General features: G+C 37.9%; 2 protein-coding genes across 2 annotated transcripts; both read right to left on the bottom strand.

Moving 5' to 3' along the window:
* Window positions 1–8,699: 8,699 nt before the first annotated feature.
* Window positions 8,700–14,209, bottom strand: LOC116139644 (protein NEN1-like). Its single transcript, XM_031425321.1, has 7 exons — window positions 13,800–14,209; window positions 13,557–13,714; window positions 12,626–12,672; window positions 12,481–12,544; window positions 11,820–11,837; window positions 10,268–10,836; window positions 8,700–9,025 (listed from the first exon to the last, which is right to left on the bottom strand). The coding sequence occupies exons 1-7, from the start codon at window positions 14,077–14,079 to the stop codon at window positions 8,791–8,793; spliced, it is 1,371 nt and encodes a 456-aa protein (XP_031281181.1). The 5' UTR covers window positions 14,080–14,209; the 3' UTR covers window positions 8,700–8,790.
* An 8,335-nt stretch (window positions 14,210–22,544) lies between these two features.
* LOC116139627 (pentatricopeptide repeat-containing protein At5g66520-like) lies at window positions 22,545–24,308 on the bottom strand. Its single transcript, XM_031425304.1, has one exon. The coding sequence runs from the start codon at window positions 24,213–24,215 to the stop codon at window positions 22,545–22,547; it is 1,671 nt and encodes a 556-aa protein (XP_031281164.1). The 5' UTR covers window positions 24,216–24,308.
* Window positions 24,309–24,331: the final 23 nt, after the last annotated feature.

Below are 24,331 nucleotides of genomic sequence, written 5' to 3'. Positions count from 1 at the left end.
GATCGACTGCATCATAAGCATTGACAACAAGCCAACAAGGATTGAACCAAGAGAATGGTATTACCTTTGTTGGCGAAGCTTCTCCGCTACAGGATCCAACGGCACTTCCTTTGCTTCTTCAGCTACATTTTTCTTTTTCTCACTAGGTTTTTCGTCAGCTTTTTTGGAGACCTTTTCAGCAGAAGGAGCTGGTGCAGGTGCCGGTCAAACCAGTGAAACAATCAAACAACAGCATACAACTTTCACTCAGTAAAAAGACAAATAAAATTTCTAAGTACAGAATATGCAATTTATGTCATGGATATAATTTGCAGGAGGATCTGCAATATGATGCTATTAGTGGTAGAAGCCTTCATACTGCTCTTCCTTCCAAATTATTCAAATAAGCATCAAAAACTAAACCGAAGAGCATAAATTCTATCATTGTGGAGCATGGATGCATCAGGCATTTGCTCGGAGCAGACAATGCTATAAGAAATAGATTCATGAGGTCTTGCATCTAAGACCCTGAAGAGGTCAGCTCCCACAAGAAGAAGGGAACTACCAGACAGCATGACCTTTTAATGAGAATTCCAGTTTTCTGCTTAAGTACGCTTCTAGTTGCAATGCTAAGAGACGTATATTATTTTGGATAACTCTGTCATAAAAGACAACTTCCACAATCAATTATACCTGTTACACTACCCTGCATGCACACATACATATGACAACTAGACATGAAATCTAGCGATATCGATAACCTCTAAAATAACTTCAAGTAACATTGACACACTAGAAACGTACACCCCAGTCAAAATTATGGTCAGTACTCTTTGCACTTCAAAGATAAATTTCCTTAATGAGCTATTATTTAGATGACAAAGAATTACAAAGACTCATGTAGAGAAATGTGGATCAGTGCCCTGCTCCATGCTAATATTGAACACAGCAAGTTCTTAGACTCCTGATAAATGACAAAGTTATTCACTAGACAATCAGCTAATTGTAGATTGCATGCTTAATGTAATTTCTTACTCATCATCCACAAGTAATATTAACAAAATTTAACAAATATAATAAAGAAAAGGACAATGGGTGCCATACAGGAGCAAGTTCATCTTCGTCCTCCCATGAATCTTTTACATCATTCTTTTCTACATTTCAATGGCCTCTGTAGCATCAACCCCGAGCCCTTCAAACAGATTAATACGTCTTATTTTTGTAGAAGGGCACCCAACTTTGGTCTTTCCTTCTGATGGGGCGCCTGTAGGTTCTTCAGTTAGTCTCGAAATGGTAGCTACAGTAGATTCACATGGTCAGACAGAAACTATTCTGGATAATCTCTATGCGCAAGGATTCTCCCCACACAGTGACCGTGGAAGGTTTACAGGAGGAGGGATATTCCTCAGTGTGTTACTCCATTTAAACTGAGGAAAATCACTCCAGGAGAATCTTCGAGCATTTTGTCATACTTTCTCTTCTGCCGGAGTCAAGATCTTTCTGAAATTGAGTAGTACTTTACTTTTTGAAGTCACTCGTAGACAGAGTTCGATCCATCAAGACTACTCTGACACACCCACTGACCAGGATTGTCTGATAACAACCTTGTTGGAATATAGCCCTCAGCTGGCCGATTGTCTCACGAATCATGACAGCCAAATCCAATATCAGAATAGATGGGCCTCTGTTGTAGATCAGATTATAGAGGTTAGGAGTGAAAGGACCTTATGGCCTAAAGTTATGCGCTGACTCACAGTATTGTGGTTTTTTTGTGGGACAGTAGCATCTGCACTGTTCATACCATATAGTATGCTCGGAAGGACGGACGACCTTTTACACAGTGAGTCACCAATTGATAAATTCCCGCTGCATTTGGGTGGGTTTGCTGACTTGCGTTTTAACTTCTATTGTGGTCTTGGAGCCGACGTTGCTGCAGGAATAATGCAGTCTATGGACTCTTGGTGATCATGAGTCGGGGATCGACCGTGGTTGGATTATGTGAACTGTTTGAATATGTATATTATGTTATGTGTAATCATGAGTTATTAATACATATGCAACAACATACTTTGTTTGAATTTGTATCACTTTTTTTTAATTGGGTTTGGATGTTCTTTCTCTTAGATTTAAACCATTATGTTATGTTATTACTCATGGGTTCAAGTCTCTGGTGAGAGTTATGGCTTTTTAATATAAAAGAATCTGGAGGAACATATACGAGAGTTATGTAGTAATAAAAAACATATACTGTCATTACAAAACAAATAGATCAAATTATAAGAAGAGGGGGATATAATATATATAAAGTTAGTAAATGAGATAACTACAAAACTACACAACACATCCCAAGCAATATTCCAACTATATAATCACAATTTTGACATGTCATTATCGTTAATATATTGCTTCTCATATCAGGTCATCATTTACAAATCACTTAAGAAAAGATTTGAGATACTACTTAGAAAGACATATCCCAAGTTATATCTCAGATTCCTAATCCCAAGTGATGTGTCCAACCAATATCACTAACCACATCAGCTCATCATTTACACATTACCTACCACATAAAACAACGCATCACTTGATTTAAAACAGGAAAAATGAGATAGTACTCAAAACCTATAGCATTATCCGAAATTCAGTATACCACTTCAGCCGTGTAACATTATTCAATAATTAAAGTACATATGATTGAACTGAACTCTTAAAAATGAACAAATAAATAAATTAAGACTATGTGAGATTACCTTAAGCAGATTTTGAATGTAGTGCTTCTCAGAAGATGAAAGTTTATCCCCACGCCCAGATTCCAAATGCACACACACGCCTAATAATCAAAATCACCATTGCACAAAATTCAAACTTATCTATAAGACCCAAGCACATAAAAGGGAAAAATCACGAAAATACCATTCCTTTGGAAATGGCGGGAAAGAATCGAGATGATCGTTTTGAGCATAAGCAGCTTTGATAAGTTGATCGATTGCCTTCTTCTTTTCCAGAATCTAAACACATTAAAATTAAATTACATCAGACAGTTTATAAAATATCAAATCAATCCCTCAAATTTTATCAAAACAGTCACTAATAGCTTTTACCTCTCGTCGTNTATAAAATGTATTAATATAATTAATTGATTTAACAAATAAAGAAATCCGAGGATTTTCTGGTAGGAGGAAGAGTATTTCATTCCCTTCCCGATGCCATCTGTCCCATCTCTGCTTCGAAAATCTGGGTTTAAGCCAGGGGAAGGATAAAGCAATATGCGAGCGGCGAGCCCGATCATTAAAAAAAAAATATTAAGGGAAAAATGTGAGAAATTTTTTATAAGAGAACAGTGTAAGAGCAGGGGAAATATACATCAGATTTTTTCACAATGACTCCTTCTCTAAAGGTTTCCCTCAACCTAAAGGTCTCATAATATTTTTTGATATGTTTAATTTTCACTAATCCTTTTACTGATGTTAAAAGATGTGTGAGTATAAGTATCTGTGGGATAAGAGGAGGGTTTTGACCATTATTCAAACTCGTACTACTAACAAAAATGTCATCACTCTCATGTTTCCTTATCAGATTCTATTTTAGAAATAACAGAAAATTTTAATGTCGTTAGTATATTATAACCTACACAATGAAAATTGATGTAGAACTCAATTTGACAATTTTTGTCTCAAAACCCTATCGTACAGTTCGTAATTATTAGCTCATAATTAGATAGACAAGACTCATAATAAGCAAATAAGACCTATTTACAAACTAATTAATTACAAACTGTTTTATTGAGATTATGAGAGAAAATTGTGTGATTGGATTGTCGATGTCTTTACCTCACTATTTATGTTGTTGGCCAATACACTCGGCATTCAACATTAAAGTTGACATTGTCAAACCTATTCACAATGTCTCATTCGACTATAATGCATAATGTTAATAGCATTATAACCCTTCTGTTGTAAAATATTTTTACGTACAAACCAGATAACATTCCTGCGACAGAAATTTAATATTTTGCAGTATTTCCTAAGCTGAAGCAATCATTCATTTCCTTGTCACTACAAAAAAATGAAGAAACCTATGAAGGGAAGACTTACCGTAATCTTGCGGTGGGATGGTTATATTTTTTGGTCACAACAGGCTGCCACTCAAGAATTCTACCAGAATCCATGCTCAATTTCCGTGCGCACTATCATGCATCAAGAACCTCACATAAAATTGGAGATACATCAACCACAAAACTCACCTGCCGACCACATGCCCAAACCCACTATATCCAAATCGTATTCTCAAACGAACAATAAGATGCAAATGACATCTCTGTGCAATATTTTAATTCTCTGACTTGACTACCATGAAACCCTAGGCCGAAACAGGCACTGATGTTAGAGTTGAAACTTATCAGCTCTATAAATGCATTATGACCACTTGAACCCTCAGAGACGGCAGCTGCTGAATTCATCTCGGGGACATCAATTCCGCTTTCTTTCCGTGGTGACATCTGGCTGAGTGGATTCATTTCCTCTGATTGCTAAGTTGGTCCTAACAAAGAACCTGTTCCCTCTGATTAGCTACAGCTGAATCAGAGACCTCCTCCCCTCTTCTGTGAGTCAGCAAAGATCTGTTGACAGTGAATATGTCTGGGAGGCTTGACTCCTGCAAATATGGCAAAGTTAGGTCAATTGATAGCTTGTTCAAAGTCATTATATGGTAAAAAAAAATAAGCCTAGATACACAATAAAAGGAAAAAAAAAAGCATTTGTGTGATCATATAAAAAATAGAATTGACACAACACTTCAACAAATGCTATATTTATAATCTACTGACTTTGATACTAAGGAATCAGTAAACGGTAGATTTGCAAGCTAATATGACATAAAATAGTTATGGTCAGAACAAAAGAAGACGTGCATGGTGACATTGTCCTTTTTTGCAGCATGAGGCTTAGCTTAAAGTAAAATTTGAGAACATTAAAGTTAGCATTGAAGTTCGTGGAGGATTTTCATCTTTCACCAAAGTTCTGAAAGCTATCTATCCATTGTCTGTATGCAATATTGCTCTGATCATCGTGACACAGTTGAACAAGATGAACTAGCAATAAAGCATGTCATACTCATCGGATGGCAAATAGAGCTGATCATACGATTAAAATTGAAGATACCATAACTGGCAATGGCTTATCAGCCAAGAAAAAGCAAGTCTACTGCTTTAGAAACTAAATAATTACCAAGAACAAGACTGTTGCGCAATGCTTGAGAACTTCAAGATTCATCCGAACATCATCTAAGCTCCTGAGAGAAAATAGCAAAAGTTATTATCTCAAGGAGAAGGGGAGAACTAATAAGATACTCCTGTAGGCAGTAAAAATACCTAGTGTCTGCTGCCCAAGCCAAAGTACTCGGCTAGAGTGGCCATCTGCAGGATATTAACATATCAACATCCAAAACTCAACAGTATAAAAAACCTAAAATATAATACCATTGAGTAACCCTGTAAACGAGTGCAAGTTAGCTTTCCATAAATTCATGCTTAGACATAATATATGAATATTAGGAACCTGATTGCAAGATATCAATAGGGCTAAATCAATAGCAATATCCAGAAGTTTCTCCAAAAACAAGGGCACTTTCTGGGTTCACAATTCGTGGATTACTTAGAAGAAATTTAATATGATTTAGAGAAAAAAAAATTTAATAAGAAGGATTGGAATTCAGAAGGCATAAATACTAAAAATAGTGATATGATAAAAGACAACAGACAAGAAAGTACATTAAGACTTAGTTGCAAATGAGCAAATAAAGGGGAACTGAGAAGTCAAAAGAGCAAAGAGGAGAAACCATTTCACCTATACACAACATTGTGAGAATTTAACCCTTCTTATATATAAGGGTACACATTTTTAAACATCTCCAAGGGAAACCAAACAATAAAAGTTATAACCTTCTTCCATCTCACTTTGTATCCCCCAAGCACGACCCCCTTCACTTCGCCTCTCTTTTCCTTCAATACACAACGTGTCTAATGAAAATAGTCCAATGACAACAAAAAAGAACCTATTCAGAAGATATAGAATAATATAAAAACAATGGAACGAAAAAAAAAAAAAAAGAGAGAGAAAGCTTGGTCTTAATGAAATTAAATCACAAATACCATGAAATGGTCCCAAAACACGCATTAATTCAGATATATGGTGAATTTATAATTTGAATAACACGAAAGGGAGGCCAGTAAATATTCCTCATTCATGTCACCAGCTCTGCTTCAAACCTCTGCGTCACACATGCCCAGGTGTCAATCGTCTCCTTGGCTCAGGATGGGCCCGACCAACCTCCACAAATGCCTCTCTTATTATCTCACAATCAAACTTCACTATGTTATACCTGCCCTTTCCCCTCACACACAAAACACATCAATTTCACATCAAAATCACAACTTTAAATAATTCAACAAAAAAGGCAAGAACTTAAATGGACCGTGGAGGATGTCAAAAACTGGATCGGCGATTTCTGCAAAGGTAGGGGCAGAGTCTGGCATCGGCGTGATGCCGTCTTGTGGCGAGAATGAGGAATGAGCGAGGGTCGTGGGTCGGATAGAGTGGAGTAGTGATCGAGCTCCTTGAGTTTTTTAGGACATACGAGGATGGCTCCAAATTCAAGAATGTGTGGGGCTGGTCGGGGTTGAGAAGGTGGTTTTGAGGTCAAAGAGGCATTTCGGATCTGTCTGCAGGTACCCATGGCTGCAATGGATGGCGCAATTGTGCGATGAGGTTAACGGCACAATTTGATTCGTATTTAAGATTGACTACTTTCGATTTTTTGTTAACTTAAAAAAATGAGGTTTTGCTTGCTGGATAAGTTTCATAAGCACACAAAGAAAACATCAAAAGTTAAAAAACAAAAGCAATTAAGAAAAAGAAAAGCTTGATCTTTATAGATACGTACAGATAACATGAAAGGGTCCCAAAAACGATATTCACATAAATGGTGAATTTATAATTACAGAAAACCTAAGCAAAAGAGAGGTCGTAAATATCACCTTCATGTCACTAGTTCTCCTCCCAACCCTGCGTCAACAATGCAAGTAGTCAATCGTCCCCTTTGGCTCGGGGAGCGCCCGACCCACCTCCGCAAATGCCTCTCTATTCTCGAACATAAATCTCACTAGTATGACCCCCATATTCTCCCTACGCATGCAACACAATCAAATTCACACCAAATCACAACTTTAAATACCTAAAAGATAGAAAATTTGAACAGACCGTGAAGGATATCAAAGACAGTATCAGCGATATCGGCCAAGGAAGGGCGCAGACGACGGCGTCGAGAGTAATGCCGTTGCAGCGGACTGGAGAGGAGAATAAGCGAGGGGTCGACGGGTCTGACAGGATAGCTATAGACCCTGAGTTTTTTAGGACATTAGGATGGCTCCAATTCCAAATGTGTAGTGCCGCCGGGTCGGTTGGGTCGGTGTTTTCGACATCGAAGAAGGCGATTGTATACCCATGACTGCAATGGATGGCTGAATATGAGCGAAGAGGTTAATGGAGGCGCCACTTTGACAGGGTTGGATACCCAAAAAAGCCCGTTACTATTCTGACGGGAATGCTCGAAAAGTTCCTTTTGGGGGCCTTTCTTCCTCGACGGAACCGGGGACGGGGTGGGAAAAGGTGGAAAACCTGCAAAACTCGACCTCGTCCCTGTCCCGCTAAAATGTTTAGATTTGTTATGTAATTGTGTAACCTAAAAAGTATCATTGTAAGTTCAGGGTTAATTTTCAGAATTTTGGACATTTGAGTGAAAGATTTAAGAAATTATTTTCAATTTGTTATAGATGAGAAGGGTAAAATAGACTCTTGAATTTAAAATTGGATGGAAACCTAACATATCATTAACATAGAGGTAACAAATCATTAACAACGTGAGTATGGAGAGCCCAACCATCCATATATACAACATAACAACCCACTAACTTGAAGATATACCCCCCAACCAACTGTCAACTAGCACCTCATTTGTTTGTCGTTAGACGACCCTTCACCTTCCCCCATCGTTGGCTGTCCTCTCCATCTCCTACGATGTCATGACGCTTCGCCTCCCTTAATGTTGACGATGATTCAACTTCCAACGATGTTTCCTCCATTTTTCAATGTCGCTTGCCCTTCCCCAGTGTAGATCGACCACCATAGCTTCATCTCCTCCTTCACCCAAGCTCTCCCACGTTGATTTGTTGAAGATTGGCCGTGACTATTCGCATTCCATCGATGACTGTTCAACTTCTTTGCCGAATTTTGCTCACTTTTTAGTGATGTTTGGGCTCTTTAGCTACTTATTTGGACTCCCCAACACCTGATCTACCTTCCCTCATTTTTTATCATCATTTTGCCACCAACAATGGTGGCTAACAGTCAACAGTGGTGGTCGACGATCGACTATGGTATTAATTTGAGGATGTAATATAATGAAAATACAAGGGTAATAATGTCTTAAAAAACTTGTGTATAAGGTTAAAATAGTCAATAAATATTGTTGTAAATTGTTTTTAGAAGAAAAGGGTATTAGTGTCCAAATTTCTTATTAATTATAAATAAAATTGTAACAAAATTAAGATTATTAAGTAATCTTAGAATATTTAAAAAAAATATGGTATTTAGATTATCATTTATATAACCTACAGTAATTACTATTGGTAATAAAGGATTATTAAAATCTTTTATTATTGGACAACCGAAAATGGTAATGTCAATAATATAAGATGACATTATTAGTAATGGGAGATTTACATACGTATCAATCTTCGAGACCTATTTTCTTCCATCACTCGAAAAGGATAATCAACTTCTTTGCCACTAATCGGATGCCTGCAGTCTGCTGATAATCATATTGATCAAAGGAGAGGAATGTATCCACAAAGGTACCTGGTTTGAACAAGCTATCGAGCTCTGCAGCATCAAATTTGACGAACGCAAACTTTTGTACAGTCCCAGATGGTTCTTTCTGGCATATCTCAGTGTCAGATTGGGTAACATCGCCACTTACAGTAGTAGGTATGCTGTTAAAAACATGGGGAAGACATATCTAATTAGGTGCATCCTCAGTACATGGAGAAGAAAGACTAATTTAACACTGAAGCAAAGCATCAATGTTTCATTAGCTATATTTTGTATGTCATAGTCATGCTATGTACAATGGCTATGATACTGCAATTCACATATTCATCTTCAAAAATATTACAAACTTTTGAACCACTTAGTTGTTGCATTAACCCAAATAAATCATGAAAATCATTGAAATGAATAACTACTTAAAGAAAACTAAACGTTAATGATTAATAAAAAATAAATTATGAATCAATGCACATGGAAAAATGAGTTTCTTGAAGATCTTGAGCCTGCGTTTTGTTTTCCTTTTCATTTGTAATTTTTGCACCTAAGACACTACTTAAGGAAAATTAACATATAGGGAACTATATCAGGTACTCTAAATTCCAGAAGCATGCAGTTCCATGAGGAAAAATTATAGGCGCCGTTTGGTTCACATATTGGAAAAACTAGAATAGTTTTCCCAAAAAAGTTTAACATTATTTCACCCACGTTCAAAAGTGTTTTCTAAATTATTCAATTTCCTTTAATCCCCCTAAATTTGTTAATTTAACTAAACAACCCCCAAAAAATATTTTAAAAATTGACAAAAACACCCCAATAACCAAATTTACCAGATTCCGATCACCACTGCCAAAAGCTTGCTGGAATCTAGTGTAATGGGCACTACCGACTGAATCTGGTCGGTAGTACGCCGATCTAGCCCTTTCTGGCCGATCTTTGATCGTCATTGATGACCAAATGCGGCCAGATCTGGCCATTGACGGCCAGATCCACGGTGGATCTGGCCGGAAAAGGCCACATCGACGCATGACCAGCAAGATCAAGCTGGTTATACGCCGATAAGGAAACTCCGGCCACCCTCTGGCGGTGGTGGCCGACTGTTCGTATTTTTGAATGCATTGGGAGTGTTTTCGTTAACTTTGAATATTTTATTATAGGGGTGTTTAGTAAATACATAAACATAGGGGTATTGATGTTAATTTTCAAAATTCTACACCGTAATACTTACCCAATTTAACTTTTTTCAAAAGATTATTTTAAAAATTACCCAATAATGAACCAAACGGAACCATATACATTCCTGGCGACAGAAATTTAATATTTTGCAATATTTCCTAAGCTGAAGCAATCATTCATTTCCTTGTCACATAAAAAAACAAATGAATGAAACCTATGAAGGGAAGACTTACCGTAATCTTGCGGTGGGATGGTTATATTTTCTGGTCACAACAGGCTGCCACTCAGAATTACTACCAGAATCCATGCTCAATTTCCGTGCAGCACTATCACATGCATCAAGAACCTCACATAAAATTGGAGATACATCAACCACAAAACTCAACCGTGGCCGACCAGCATGGCCAACAAACCTCCTACTTATTCCAAATCGTATTCTCAAACGAGCACAATAAAGATGCAAAATGACATCTCTGTGCAATATTTTAATTCTCTGACTTTGACTACCATGAAACCCTAGGCCGAAACAGGCACTGACGTTAGGAGTTGAAACTTTATCAGGCTCTATAAATGCATTATGACCACTTGAACCCTCAGAGATGGCAGCTGCTGAATTCATCTCGGGAGACATCAATTCCGTCTTTTCTTCCGTGGTGACATCTGGCTGAGTGGATTCAATTTCCATCTGATTGCTAAGTTGGTCCATAACAAAAGAACCTGTTCCCTCTTGATTAGCTACAGCTGAATCAGAGACCTCCTCCCCTCTTCTGTGAGTCAGCAAAGATCTGTTGACAGTGAATATGTCNGTTTTGTTTTCCTTTTCATTTGTAATTTTTGCACCTAAGACACTACTTAAGGAAAAAAACAGAGAGGGAAATATATCAGTTATTCTAAATTCCAGAACATGCTGTTCCATGTGTAAAAATATAATCCACTCTGGCCGACAGCAATTCAATATTTCATTGTATTTCCTAAGCTGAAGCAATCATTCATTTCCTCATCCCAATGAAAAAAATGAATGAAACCAATGAGGGGAAAGACTTACTGTAATCTTGCTGTAGGATAGCTGTAGAAGCCCTTTTTTCTGGTCACAACAGTTCTCCACTCAGAGCCACTACCAGAATCCATGCTTAATTTATGTGCAGCACTATCGCATGCTTCAAGAACCTCACATAAACGTGGAGACAAGTCAACCACAAAATTCAACCGTGGCCGACCAGCATGATCAACAAACTTTGTATTTATTCCAAATCGTATACTCAAACGAGCACAATGAAGCTGCAAAATGACATCTCTGTGCAATATTTTAATTCTCTGAACTTGACTACCATGAAACAGTGAGACAAGACAGGCACTGATGTTAGAAGTTGAAACTTTATCAGGCTCAATAAATGCATCATGGCCACTTGAACCCTCAGAGACAGCAGCTGCTGAATTCGTCTTGGGAGACATCAATTCCGTCTTTTCTTCCATGGGGACATCTGGCTGAAGGGATTCAGTTTCCATCTGATTGCTAAGTTGGCCCATATCAAAAGAATCTGTTCGCTCTGGATTAGCTACAGCTGAATCAGAGACCTCCTCCCCTCTTCTGTGAGTCACCAAAGATAATATAGGATGGTCTTCCCCTGTTCCTTGAACAGGGGAAGACAAATTTGGAGCATCTTCAGACTTAGGTCTTGAAGAGGAAGTACTAAGGTTTAGGCTTGTCTCCACTGGTGATGGTTTACCATTACTACGACTTCTTGTAGTAGCATTTGGGGAAACCCAGCTGTTGACAGTGAATATGTCTGGGAGGCTTGACTCCTGCAAATATGGCAAAGTTAGCTTAATTGTTACAAAAGCAATCTTATGAACCATGCAAGTCCATCAGCCACCCCATTGACAACTTGTTCAAAGTCATTATATGGTAAATTTAAAATAAGACTAGATACACAATAAAAGAAAAAAAAAAAAAAAAAAACACTTGTGCTATCATATAAAAAAAGAGAATCAAAACATGCCATAGTTAATAATCTTACCGACTTTGATACTAAAAAAAGGAAATTCGGATACCAGTAGATTTTGCAAGCTAATATGACATAAAATAGTTATGGTCAGAACAAAAGAAAATAGATGTGCATGGTGACATTGTCCTGTTTTGCAGAATGAGGCTTGGCTTAAAGTAAAATTTGAAGACATTAAAGATTAATGCATTGAAGTTCGTGGAGGATTTTCATCTTGCACCAAAGTCTGAAAGCTATCTATCCATTTGTCTGCATGCCATATTGCTCTGATCATTGTGAAAACACAGTTGAACAAGATGAACCAGCAATAGAGCATGTCATACTCATTGGATGGCAAGTAGAGCCGAGGCATAACTGATTCAAATTTGAGGATACCATAAACTGGCAATGGCTTATCAGCCAAGAAAAAGCAAGTCTCAATGCTTTAGAAACTAAATAATTACCAAGAACAAGACTGTTGCGCAATGCTTGAGAACTTCAAGATTCATCCGAACATCATCTAAGCTCCTGAGAGAAAATAGCAAAAGTTATTATCTCAAGGAGAAGGGGAGAAAAAATAAGATAACTCCTTGGAGGCAGTAAAAATACCTATGTGTCTGCTGCCCAAGCCCAAAGTAAGTGGCTAGAGTGGCCATCTGCACAGATTTTAACATATCAACATCCAAAAGTCAACAGTAATTAAAAACCTAAAATATAATACCATTGAGTAACCCTGTAAACAGAGTGCAAAATAGCTTTCCATCAATTCATGTTTAGACATAATATATGAGATATTAGGAACCTGATTGCAAGATATCAAATAAGGGCTAAAACATAATAGCAATATTCAGAAGTTTCTCAAAAACAAGGGCACTTTCTGGGTTCACAATTCTGTGGATTACATTAAGAAGGATTTAATATGATTTTGGAAAAAAATTTAATAAGAAGGATTTTGGAATTCAGAAGGCATAAAATAGTGATATGATAAAAGACAACAGACAAAAAAGTACATTAAGACTTAGTTGCACAAGAGCAAATAAAGGAGGGAACAGAGAGGTGAACAAGAGGAAAGAGGAGAAACCATTTCTCCTATACACAACATGTGAGAATTTAACCCTTCTTATATATAAGGGCGTAATGATGAAATCAACACATGTTTAACATCTCCGAGGGAAACCAGACAATTAAAAGTTATAACCTTCTTCCATCTCACTTTCTATCCCCCAAGCATGAACCCCTTCCCTTCGCCTCTCTTTTCCTTCATACCAAACACGTGTCTCATGAAAAGTATAGTCCAATGACAACAAAAACATGAACCTTAATTCAGAACAATATAGAATAATATAAAAACACACAGTGGAAACATTAAATGTTTTTTTTTTATTAAAAAAAAAAAAAGGAGAAAAGCTTAGTCTTTAATGGACACTAAATCACACAGATAAACATGAAATGGTCCCAAAACACGCATTAATTCAGATATAAATGGTGAATTTATAATAATATAAAGAACTTAAACGAAAGAGAGGTCAGTAAATATTACCTTCATGTCACCAGCTCTCCTACCAAACCTCTGCGTCAACAATGCCAAGGAGTCAATCGTTCCCTTTGGCTCGGGAGGGGCCCGGCCGACCTCCGCAAACGCCTCTCTTATTCTCGCACAATCAAACCTCACTATGTTATGACCCGCCCATATTCTCCCTACACAAGAAAACACAATCAATTTCACATCAAAATCACAACTTTAAATAACTTCAAAAAACAAAGGCAAGAACTTTAAACGGACCGTGAAGGATGTCGAAGACGGTATCGGCGATTTCTGCGAAGGTAGGGGCGGAGACGACGGCGTCGGGAGTGATGCCGTTACAGCGGACGGAGAGAGAAGAAATGAGCGAGGGGTCGGCGGGTCGGACGAGAGTGGAGTAGCTATGGAGCTCGTCGAGTTTCTTGGGACATACGAGGATGGCTCCGAATTCGAGAATGGAGAAGCCCTGGCCAGGTCGGGTGGGGACGGTGGTTTCGACGTCGAAGAAGGCGATTTCGGATCTGTCTCCAGGTAGAGCCATGTTGAAAAAGGATGGGTAGAAATTGAGTGAAGTTGTTAACGGAGGCGCCAATTTGATTGGTATTTAAGATTAAGTATTTTCGATTTTTTTATTAATTTAAAAAAAAAAAAAAATGAGGTTGCTTGCTGGGTGGGTTTCATGAATCCTTACACGTATGTAAAGTTTCGCGTGAAAAAGTAACACGGTGTTAAATTATTTTTTGAATTACAGTTCATTAAAAGAGAGGCTGTTTGTTTGTGGAAATGGGGTAGCTGAATTAGAAGAAAGAAAAAGGGAAAGGCAACAAGTAAAATAGAAGGGGTGGGGTGGGGTGGGGGATTAAACTAGGAATAATTCGTTGCGTTGATGTACAGTACAAGTAATGTAGTAACCATTAGGGTTTTGTTTTCTCTTAATTCCCAGACCCTATCTCTGCACGTCTCCTTCTCCCTAATCTAAACTTATCTTACTAATTGGTTTTCATCACAATGCCATGCCTTCCTTTTATCAAGTAATAGAATACATTAACAATAAACATAATTTGTCCATCTAGTTTATGCGTACCTTAACTAATCTCTCGGGATCCTAGCATTACCAACTAGATAAGAGCTATAGTAGCTATCCTTAGTAGCAACAGAGAGAGGACTCGACCTCAGAACCTTTTGAGCAATACACCCAAGAGTCTCTATCAAACCATTCGACTATGTGAAATCAGAAGAATTTTCTTAATATTGATTGTGAACAAAATACAACAATATATACACATTCAACAGTCCATATAAGGAAATGAAATAATCTAAACTAGGAAAGAGAATGATCTAATTTCCTATTTTAAAGATCCTATTCCTGAAACATTTGATCCTATTCCTAAAGCATTTGATTTGTACAACTCAACTGATTTGTACAACTCAACACTCACCCTCAAGCTGGGGTATATAAATCATATGCACCAAGCTTGTTACAAATAAAGTCAATACGAGGACCCCTAAGTGATTTAGTGAGGATATCTGCTAGCTGATCATTTGAGCTGACATGACCAGTGGTAATACAACCAGATAAGATTTTCTTTTTGATAAAATAACAGTCAATTTCTATATGCTTAGTCCTCTTGTGAAACACCGGGTTGGAGGCAATATGGAGAGCGGCTTGATTATCACAAAGCAACTTCATCTTCACTACTTCTGTAAACATCAATTCTTGGATTAGTTGCTTCAACCAAATGAGCTTAGAAGTTGCTAGAGCCATTGCATGGTATTCTGCCTTTGCACTCGATTTGGCAACGACATCTTGCTTCTTACTTTTCCAAGACACAAGGTTTCCTCTCACAAGAATACAAAAACTTGAAGTGGAATGTCTATCAGATGGAGAACCTACCCAGTCAACATCAGAATATCCGACAATATGTGTATGTCCCTTGTTTTCATATAATAAACCTTTGCCTGGTGTACCTTTGATATATTTTAAAATCCGAATAATTGCATCCCAATGACTGTCACAAGGAGACTGTAGAAACTGACTAACAACACTGACCGAGAAGGAAATATCAGGTCGTGTAATGGTGAGATAGTTAAGTTTACCAACCAGTCTTTGGTATTTCCAAGCATCTGCAAGAGGCTTCCCCTGTCCAGGTGAGAGCTTTGAATTAGGATCCATAGGAGAGTCTATCGGTCTACAGTCTAACATCCTTGTTTCTTCCAAAATATCTAGTGCATATTTCCTTTGAGAAATAACAATACATGAGCTAGATTGAGCCACTTCAATACCAAGGAAGTATATAAGTAATCCTAAATCTTTGGTCTGAAAGTGGTGGAATAAGTGTGTCTTCAACTGTTTAATGCCATCCTGATCACTTCCTATAATAACAATATCATCGACATAGACATAGACAACCAAATATATGCATTGCCCTGATGAGTTATGTTTATAGAAAATAGAATGATCAGACTCACGCCGAATCATCTCAAACTCTTGAATGACATTACTGAATCGTCCAAACCAGGCACAGGGGGACTGTTTTAAACCATACAGAGAGCAACAAAGTTTACATACCAAGGCAGATTCCTCATGAGCAACAAAGCCAGGCGGTTGCTCCATATAAATTTCTTCTTGAAGCTCACCATGAAGAAATGTATTCTTAATGTCTAATTGGTACAGAGGCCAGTGGCGGAGAGCAGTCATGGATAAAAACAAGCGGACAGAAGACATCTTAGGCATAAGAGAAAATGTCTCATAATAATCCAACCCATAAGTCTGAGTATACCCTTTTGCAACCAACCATGCCTTCAGTTGATCAACCTGACCATCTGGGCCAACCTTGACAGTATAAGTCCAACGACAACCAACAGACGATTGGCCGGGAGGCAAAGGAACTAATTCCCAAGTATTATTATGATGTAAAGCAGTCATCTCTTCAACAATAGCTTGACGCCAGCCGGGATCAGTCAATGCCTCACGAACATTAGAAGGAACAGAGACAGAAGAAATGGTTGACACAAAATCATAATATGATGGAGATAAACAGTGATAACTAAGAAAATTATAGATCGGATGAGGGTTGCTAGTGGACCGCATACCTTTACGAATTGTAATGGGAAATTGGTCTTCAAGAGGTAGGGCTGCAACAGGAGAGGAATCTGACGTAGGAGGATTAAGAACAAGAGCCTTAGGAACATCATCAAAAACAGTGTCAGTAGTCGTACTCGGAACAATAACATCACCTAGAGGAGGAGACTCGCCTATAGGGGTAGGACTTGGAGGAATAGTAACAGACTCCACAGGATGATCATAAGTAGACTCAATGTAGGGTATAGGAACGACAGCGGTGATAGAATCACTGTCTGATGTAGAAAAGAAAGAAGAAGACTCAAAAAAGGTAACGTCAACGGATAGAAAGTATTGATGAGTGGATGGAGAATAACATTTATAACCCTTTTGAATTCTTGAGTATCCTAGGAAAATACACTTGATAGATTTGGCAGCCAGTTTGTTGGTACCTAAGGAAAGGATATGGACAAAACATGTGCAACCAAAGATACGTGGAGGAAGAGAGTGTAACGGTTGATCAGGGAACAAAATAGAATGAGGGACCTGGTTTTGTAGGACAGAAGAAGGCATCATATTAATCAAGAAATAGGCAATTAACACAATGTCTGCCCAGAACCAAAAAGGAACTTGATTGTGTAAAAGCAGGGTTCGAGAAGTTTCAATCAAATGTCTATTCTTACACTCAATAACTCCATTTTGTTGTGGAGTATATACACAAGAGGATTGATGGAGAATTCCCTGAGATGACATGAATTTGGTAAAGGGAGCAGAAAAATATTCACGAGCATTATCACTCTGAAACACATGAATAACAGTATTAAATTGTGTCTTAATTTCAGCACAAAAGGATTCAAAGATAGAAAATAATTCGGAACGACTTTTCATTAAAAATAACAAAGTGCAATGAGAATAATCGTCAATAAACATAACAAAATACTGAAACCCTAAAATGGATGAGACTCGACAAGGACCCTAGACATCAGAATGAACTAACTCAAAAGGGGACATAGCCCATTTATTGACACGCTTTGGAAACATACTACGAGTATGTTTTCCAAGTTAATAGGACTCACAATTTAAAGACGATAAAGCAGATGGAACCTATCTTCTAAAACTTTGCTAAACTAGGATGACCCAAACAATTATGAAGGAGAAGAGGAGACTCGGAGACAGTGCATGCAATGCGAGCAGAAGGTAACTTGAGATGATAGAGACCCTGTGACTCATGTTCTGCGCCAATCATTTGTCCCATGTTGCGGTCCCATATAACAACAGAATCACTACTAAAAGTGATAGAACAATTTAAAGAGTGGTGAGTTTACTGACAGATAGAAGGTTAAAAGGGCAATGGCAAATATACAGACATAATCTAAAGTCACGGAGGAGAGTGGTTGTGCCCGACCTACTGCTTTAACAACTGCTTTGGTCTCATTGGCTAAGGTAACAGGAGACAAAGAGGTAGTATTAATAAGATGAGAAAGCAAACGGGGGTTACCAGAGATATGATTTGATGCACCAGAATCAAGAACCAAGACCCTAGAGGAGACGACTGAGTGAGGCATGCAACTGATTTACCCGATTGAGCGATGGAAGCAATAGATGAAGAAGACTGCTTATTTGCCTAGAACTTGAGATATTTGTCATAATCAACACCTATAAGAGTCAAGGATGGCAGACTTGATTCTTCAGAAGATTCAGAATGATGATCAAGAGATGCGACATTGGCAACTCGAGGAGGATGCCCATGTAATTTGTAGCATTTCTCTCGGATATGTCCCCACCTATGACAATAACTACACTTGGGTCAACCTCCCTTGCCACTACGATCCCCCTGTTCTCCTTTAACAAAAGTTTGAGATTGAGAGGCCAGGACAAAAGAATCAATTGGGGAAAATCCAACCACAACACCAGGGGAGGAGACTCGAAGTAATTGAGCAAAAACTTCATCAAGAGAAGGCACAATAGCACTTGCTAGAATCTAATCTCGTACTAGAGTGAGAGCAGGACTGATAGCGGTAAGAGTAAGAACCATAAAGAATTTGTCTCATTGTGTCAGATCTTCTACTGCAGACTTGCCAGCGGGTAATAACAAATTAAATTCTGCCTTGAGAGAGGCCATCCTGCCAATAAAGTCAGACATGCCTATATCTTGCTATTTGAGATTAACCAAATTGGACACAACATAATAGAGTCTCTGGATATCATTAGTATAAAGTAATTTGACTTGTCACCATACATCAAAACAGGTTCGATATATTTTATAAGTAGAATGAAGGTGAGGGTCAATAGACTGCCATAATAAACCACATACCAAGGCATCTGTCTTTACCTAGGTAGTTTTATCATCCATGACATCTTTAGCCTTAGTGGTCAAGTGATCCTCCAGACCATGTCCCATACACCATAGTTCATCAGAGGCAATCCATGAAGAATAATTGGAGCTGCCTATTAATTTTTCAGTTGTGATCGGAGGAAAAGATAAAAAAGAAATATAACCTGATTTGGTGTTGGATCCTTCAGGGAGCATGATTGTCTTGTGGGAGAGATTGAACCAATCTAGGCTGACAAACAAAACTGATTTTGGCCAGATCGAAAAAAAGAGAATATTTTGGCGGTTGTGGGCTATTTCCGGCACCAATGATGACAATGCAGGTCGGATGGTGGTGGGTGTGCTCGCCGATGGTGTCTGAGTGCACAAGTGCCGACGGTGAGACCTCACACTCATCGGAGAAGGAGATCGGAGAAGAAGCTGTCGAAAAGAAGACTGACGTGTGGAGACGCGTGCGACTGCGACTGGTGATGAAATTTTCAGGTTTTGCCAGCGAGGAGAAGACGAACAGGCTGGTGTGGTTAGAAGAGTGATTCAACATCAAAAGGAGATAGCCTGAACTTTGCCGGAAAAAGAAAATAAATTTTTTCCTAAGGTTTCTAATTTCTTAGCTCTAATACCATGTGAAATCAGAAGAATTTTCTTAGTATTGATTGTGAACAAAATACAATAATATATACACATTCAACTGTCCATATAAGGAAATGAAATAATCTAAACTAGGAAAGGGAATGATCTAATTTCCTATTCTAAAGATCCTATTCCTAAAACATTTGATCATATTCCTAAAACATTTGATTTGTACAACTCAACAGACTACCCCAGGACAGGACTTGCCTGCTCCTAGACATACATGCTTGTATAATTACAACAGTTGAAAAATGTTACAATTCATAATTTGGTTGACCACAATAATGTTATATTTTCATGGGTCCAACCTGTTCCCCATCTCTTTTTTAAAATAAAATAGAAAATAATATGAATAAGAACCTTCTTCTACAAAATCTATAATTATCCTATTGCTTCCATTAAAATACCAAAATTCTTTTTGTCTTAATTTTCTCACTTTTCCCGAATTGAAGATTCAATTCATAAATCTTCATATAGATTTTCTGGCGTGAGAGAAAACACACATTGAAAATAATAAAGTTTTCTATAAAGGGACGTTTGGATCATATAATGTTTTATTATAGGAGATATTATATTAACGGAAAAAAAATCATTTTGAAGATTACTGAGAGTGTTTAGAAAATATGTTTGGTTAGTTCGAATAAATTGGTGAATAATATGTTTGGTTGGGAGGATAAATAGATGGGTATGTTATATAAATTACTAAATTGCTCTCCTTTTAAAATATTACTATAATAATATTTTTTATTATTATTTTTTGAATAATTTTTGTTAACCCCCTACTTTTTAGATTTAGCAAAAACACCATAGCAACCCAAAATGTTTTAAACTTAACAAAAACACCCTTACCAACTCCAAGCCATTGCAGGTAGCCAACCACCACCGCTGGCGACCACTGACAGTGCCACAAATCTGGCCGTTTCACAGCCAAAGATGTGGCCATGAAACGGCCATAGATCTAACTATGAAATGGTTCATGGCCAGATCTTTGGCTCTAAAACAGCTAGATCTGGTCGTTTCTAGGCCTTATCAGTGCACGGTCAGCCATATTTGGTCGGTCGTACGCCATTATGGTGACTTTTGACAGTCAACGACGGCTGGCGATGGTGGTTGGTTCAGGGTACAACAACATTTCGTGGCATTTTTATAAATAATGACAATAACAAGGGCAATGTTGTCTGGAAAATTTAAAAAGTGAGGACAAAAGGGTCTGTATGAGTTGATTTGGTGTTTTGTAAATCTTAACAAATATAAGGCTAATTTGAATCAAATGCTTAACTGTTTAGGAGCAACATAGGACACAAAATTGGATTACCTCCCCCCACCCCCACAAAGGTATTAATATTCCTAGCAACTTACCCCCCAAATGCCATTGTTTGTTTTATTTGAATCTGGGAATAATTTTTTACAAATCAACCAAACATAGTCATCTGTTCCATTAAAAAATTATTGCCTCAGTTATCTAATATAACCACATCTGAATAATTTTTGACAAATCAATTAAACATAATCATCTGCTTAATTTAAAAAATATTATCTCAGTGATCTAATATTACCCCATCCAAACGGACCTTACGGTATCTATAATTTACGTGTTTCTTCCTAATTATATGGCAGTAGCACGCTTGCCTTAGCGAAAAGTTCTTACGTTTTGATATTGCCACCTCACTTAATTCCTCTACACCTTGTATCTCTTTTAAATTTAACATCCATGTTCCACTTCTCTTTGAATTTGGGCTTCACTTTGAGTTTGAGTTCTCTCCCAAATTACCTTAGCCCCCCAAATATTCAAACAAAATCTAACTCCTACACCAACGAACTAAATTTTTTTAATATAATCGTTTTTATTTTCCCATTGGCTATACTTTTAGTAAAATTATACCAATTTATTGAGAGTTTTTAATGGCTGTTTTAGGCTTAGTTTATGATAAATGTAGCTTTTCCTTGAATCACTTTTGAGTTAACGGCTTATAAATAATCTAGTTTAGATAAAATATATATGGTGTCTATGTTGAAATGTGTTTACAAAACACCTTTGGACTGTTAACCCCAACTAAGCACACCCTGAATATTGGATATGTGCACCCGTTGGACGTTAGTATTCATCTTTTGTGGTTGCAGGAAATAGTGCCGACTCATCTTGAAGAAAAAATCTATGCTCAAACACTATGCGAGAGGGATAAAAGAACATTTTGATAATCAACTGTATCATAAACAGCTTTATTTTTGACCAAATTATGTGTATTTCAATTAATCATCTGGGACTTTAGAATTACCGACCGAATAAGAGCTTCAGTGACCATTCTTATTAGCAACTAAAGAGAGATTTGAACTTAAAACATCTTGAATAATACACCCAAGAGTCTCTATCAAATTGCTCGGCTACTCAGGAGTTGATTTAAGCATTTCTGCCTATTAATTTAAATAAGTTTACATACTTTTGAAGATTTGGCAAAAAATGTTATGCTTGTGTTTGAACTATCTTATAAGAGCTGAATGTAACCACAAAAAACACGCATTATAGATGATTACATGATAAATCTCTGTGATAGCTAAAGAAAAAAGGGGCATCGAAATCTAGCTAGAGATTTTAAAACACTGATCCACAAGTCATTTTCCTTACGAGTAATGCTACCCTTACTCACTCCCTTTACTCATTTCTCTTACTCACTTTTATAAATATACAGCATAGTACGGGTACTATACGTACAATACGGGTACCATATACCATTTTAACAAAAGTGAATAAGAGAAGTGAGTAAAGGGAGTGAGTAAGGATAGCATTTTTCTTTCCCTACAGTGATGGATTCTCCTACTAACATGATGAAAAAACTTAACTAACAATGTCCGACAAAATTTTGAAAAGCTGTTCGGATGCTTTCAGCAGGAATGACCATATTCACAATTTGAGTACCTGCACATAGTTCAGACTTCAGAATGCAGATTTGAAAGAGAAGAAAACCACATTCTTTTGCTACCTGCCCTATTCTTCAACAACTGAAAATAACTCGGATACGTCTAGCTTGTAGCCTTCCCACATAGATTGCCTGGTGATCTCGTCTAGCATCTTATATATTAAGGAAGCATGCTTATGGGTCGAGTCACCTGCAACAAAATCATGAACAACTCCATTTATTTGCACACGACTTCGACCCGGAGGCTTTCTCACACCCATCTCAATCATCTTCTGTCTAACAGCAGCTACATCATGCCACCTTTTAGTAGTAGCATAAACATTAGCCAAGAGTACCAGATAACCTGCGGCGTGGTCAGGATCAAGTTCAATAGCCCATTTCTGTGCCACATCAGAGGCAAGCTCCGCATTGCAATGAATTCTGCAACCACCAAGGAGAGCACCCCACACAGCATCATTTGGTTTCATGGGCATACTATAAATAAGACTACATGCTTCACCCAGCAACCCTGCACGGCTCAAGAGGTCAATCATGCACCCATAATGCTCAATCCTTGGCTCAATCCCCCATCTTCGAGTCATACACTCAAAAATTTGGCGCCCCTTATCAACAGAACCAGCATGGCTACAAGCCCACAGAACCCCAAGCAAGGTTGTCCCGTCAGGTCTCACTTCATTTGCTCCCAAATTTTGCAGCCATTCAAATAAAAAAAGAGCTTCGTTAGCATAACCGTGCTTTGCAAATCCCATTATTATACTTGTCCAGGAAATAATACTTCTCCGCCGCATCTTTCTAAACACTTCATAAGCTTCGTGAATCTCACCACAACTAGCATACATATGTATAAGTGCATTGTTCAAAGAAACTAAAAGTGTCTCTCTTCCAACAAAAAAATTCTCCTCAATATAAACATGTATCCACCTTCCCAACTTCAAGTTCCCGAGTTCAGCACAAGCCGATAAAGCTGCAACCAAAGCCACCTGGTCTAGTCCCACACGGGCTCTCCCCATCTCATTAAACAAAGACAAAGCTTGCTTACACAAACCATTATGAGCACACCACGAAATCATAGTCGTCCATGAAACAACATTCCTCTGAGGCATCTCATCAAAAACTCTCCGCGCACCATCAATATCTCCGCACTTCAGATGCGCCTTAAGCAACGAATTCCAGGTCACAACATTTCTTTCGGACATTTCATCGAACATCTTACGTGCCTCTGCAACGCCGCTATCCCCTCCCTTCATTGCATACAAGTTCACCAAATTCGTCTTAACAAACACGTTTGAGCAATACCCATTTGCCAACACTCTCCCATGAACCTGTTCCCCCTCTCTAAACAAACTTTTCTTCGCACAAGCGCTTAAAAGAAACGAATAGGTGAACTCATCAGGCTCAGCCTCATTTTTTGCTACCATTTGCTTGTACAATTCAACTGATTTTTGAGGCGTTTCACTCCTAGCATGGCCTCTAATAATTTGGTTCCATACCGTTGTACTTGGGTTTTCGATGTTTTCAAAAACTTTGTGGGCAGTCAGGAGATGACTAGATGTTATGTACAAAGATAAGAGCTTTACAAGGATGAAGTTTTTATGGGAAAAGCTACAAATGACAATTTGTGTATGAATTTGGGTGAGGCTTTTAATGTTGTTGCAGCTTTGCAGTAGAGAGAAGAGGTGCTGTTGTAGAGCTCTGGAGCCTGTTGCTGTATTGGGGCGAACGGGTTCTTCAACAAACATTTTAGTGTCGTCAGTGAAAGACAAGTAATTAGCAAGACTTTAAAATGTTAAATTGAGAGATATATGATGACTATTTGTTCTTTTAAAATTTTCAGAAAAGCATTTTCTAAAGAATT

The sequence above is a fragment of the Pistacia vera genome, unplaced genomic scaffold, assembly GCF_008641045.1.
Source record: "Pistacia vera cultivar Batoury unplaced genomic scaffold, PisVer_v2 Contig356, whole genome shotgun sequence".
In the NCBI taxonomy this organism is placed as follows: Eukaryota; Viridiplantae; Streptophyta; class Magnoliopsida; order Sapindales; family Anacardiaceae; genus Pistacia; species Pistacia vera.
The sequence above is the reverse complement of the archived record's forward strand: the minus strand, read 5'-3'. Positions and strand labels throughout refer to the sequence as shown.

Bases quoted from the DNA above. Each gene is read 5' to 3' on its own strand.
- LOC116139644 (XM_031425321.1), bottom strand. From the start codon at position 14,079: ATGGCTCTACCTGGAGACAGATCCGAAATCGCCTTCTTCGACGTCGAA. The intron at 12,545-12,625 runs GTATTTTTACTG...ATTTTCTCTCAG, and splicing joins CTTGGGCAGCAGACACATAG to GAGCTTAGATGATGTTCGGA. The intron at 9,026-10,267 runs GTAAGTCTTCCC...TGTTTTTAACAG, and splicing joins CATCCCACCGCAAGATTACG to CATACCTACTACTGTAAGTG.
- LOC116139627 (XM_031425304.1), bottom strand. From the start codon at position 24,215: ATGTTTGTTGAAGAACCCGTTCGCCCCAATACAGCAACAGGCTCCAGA.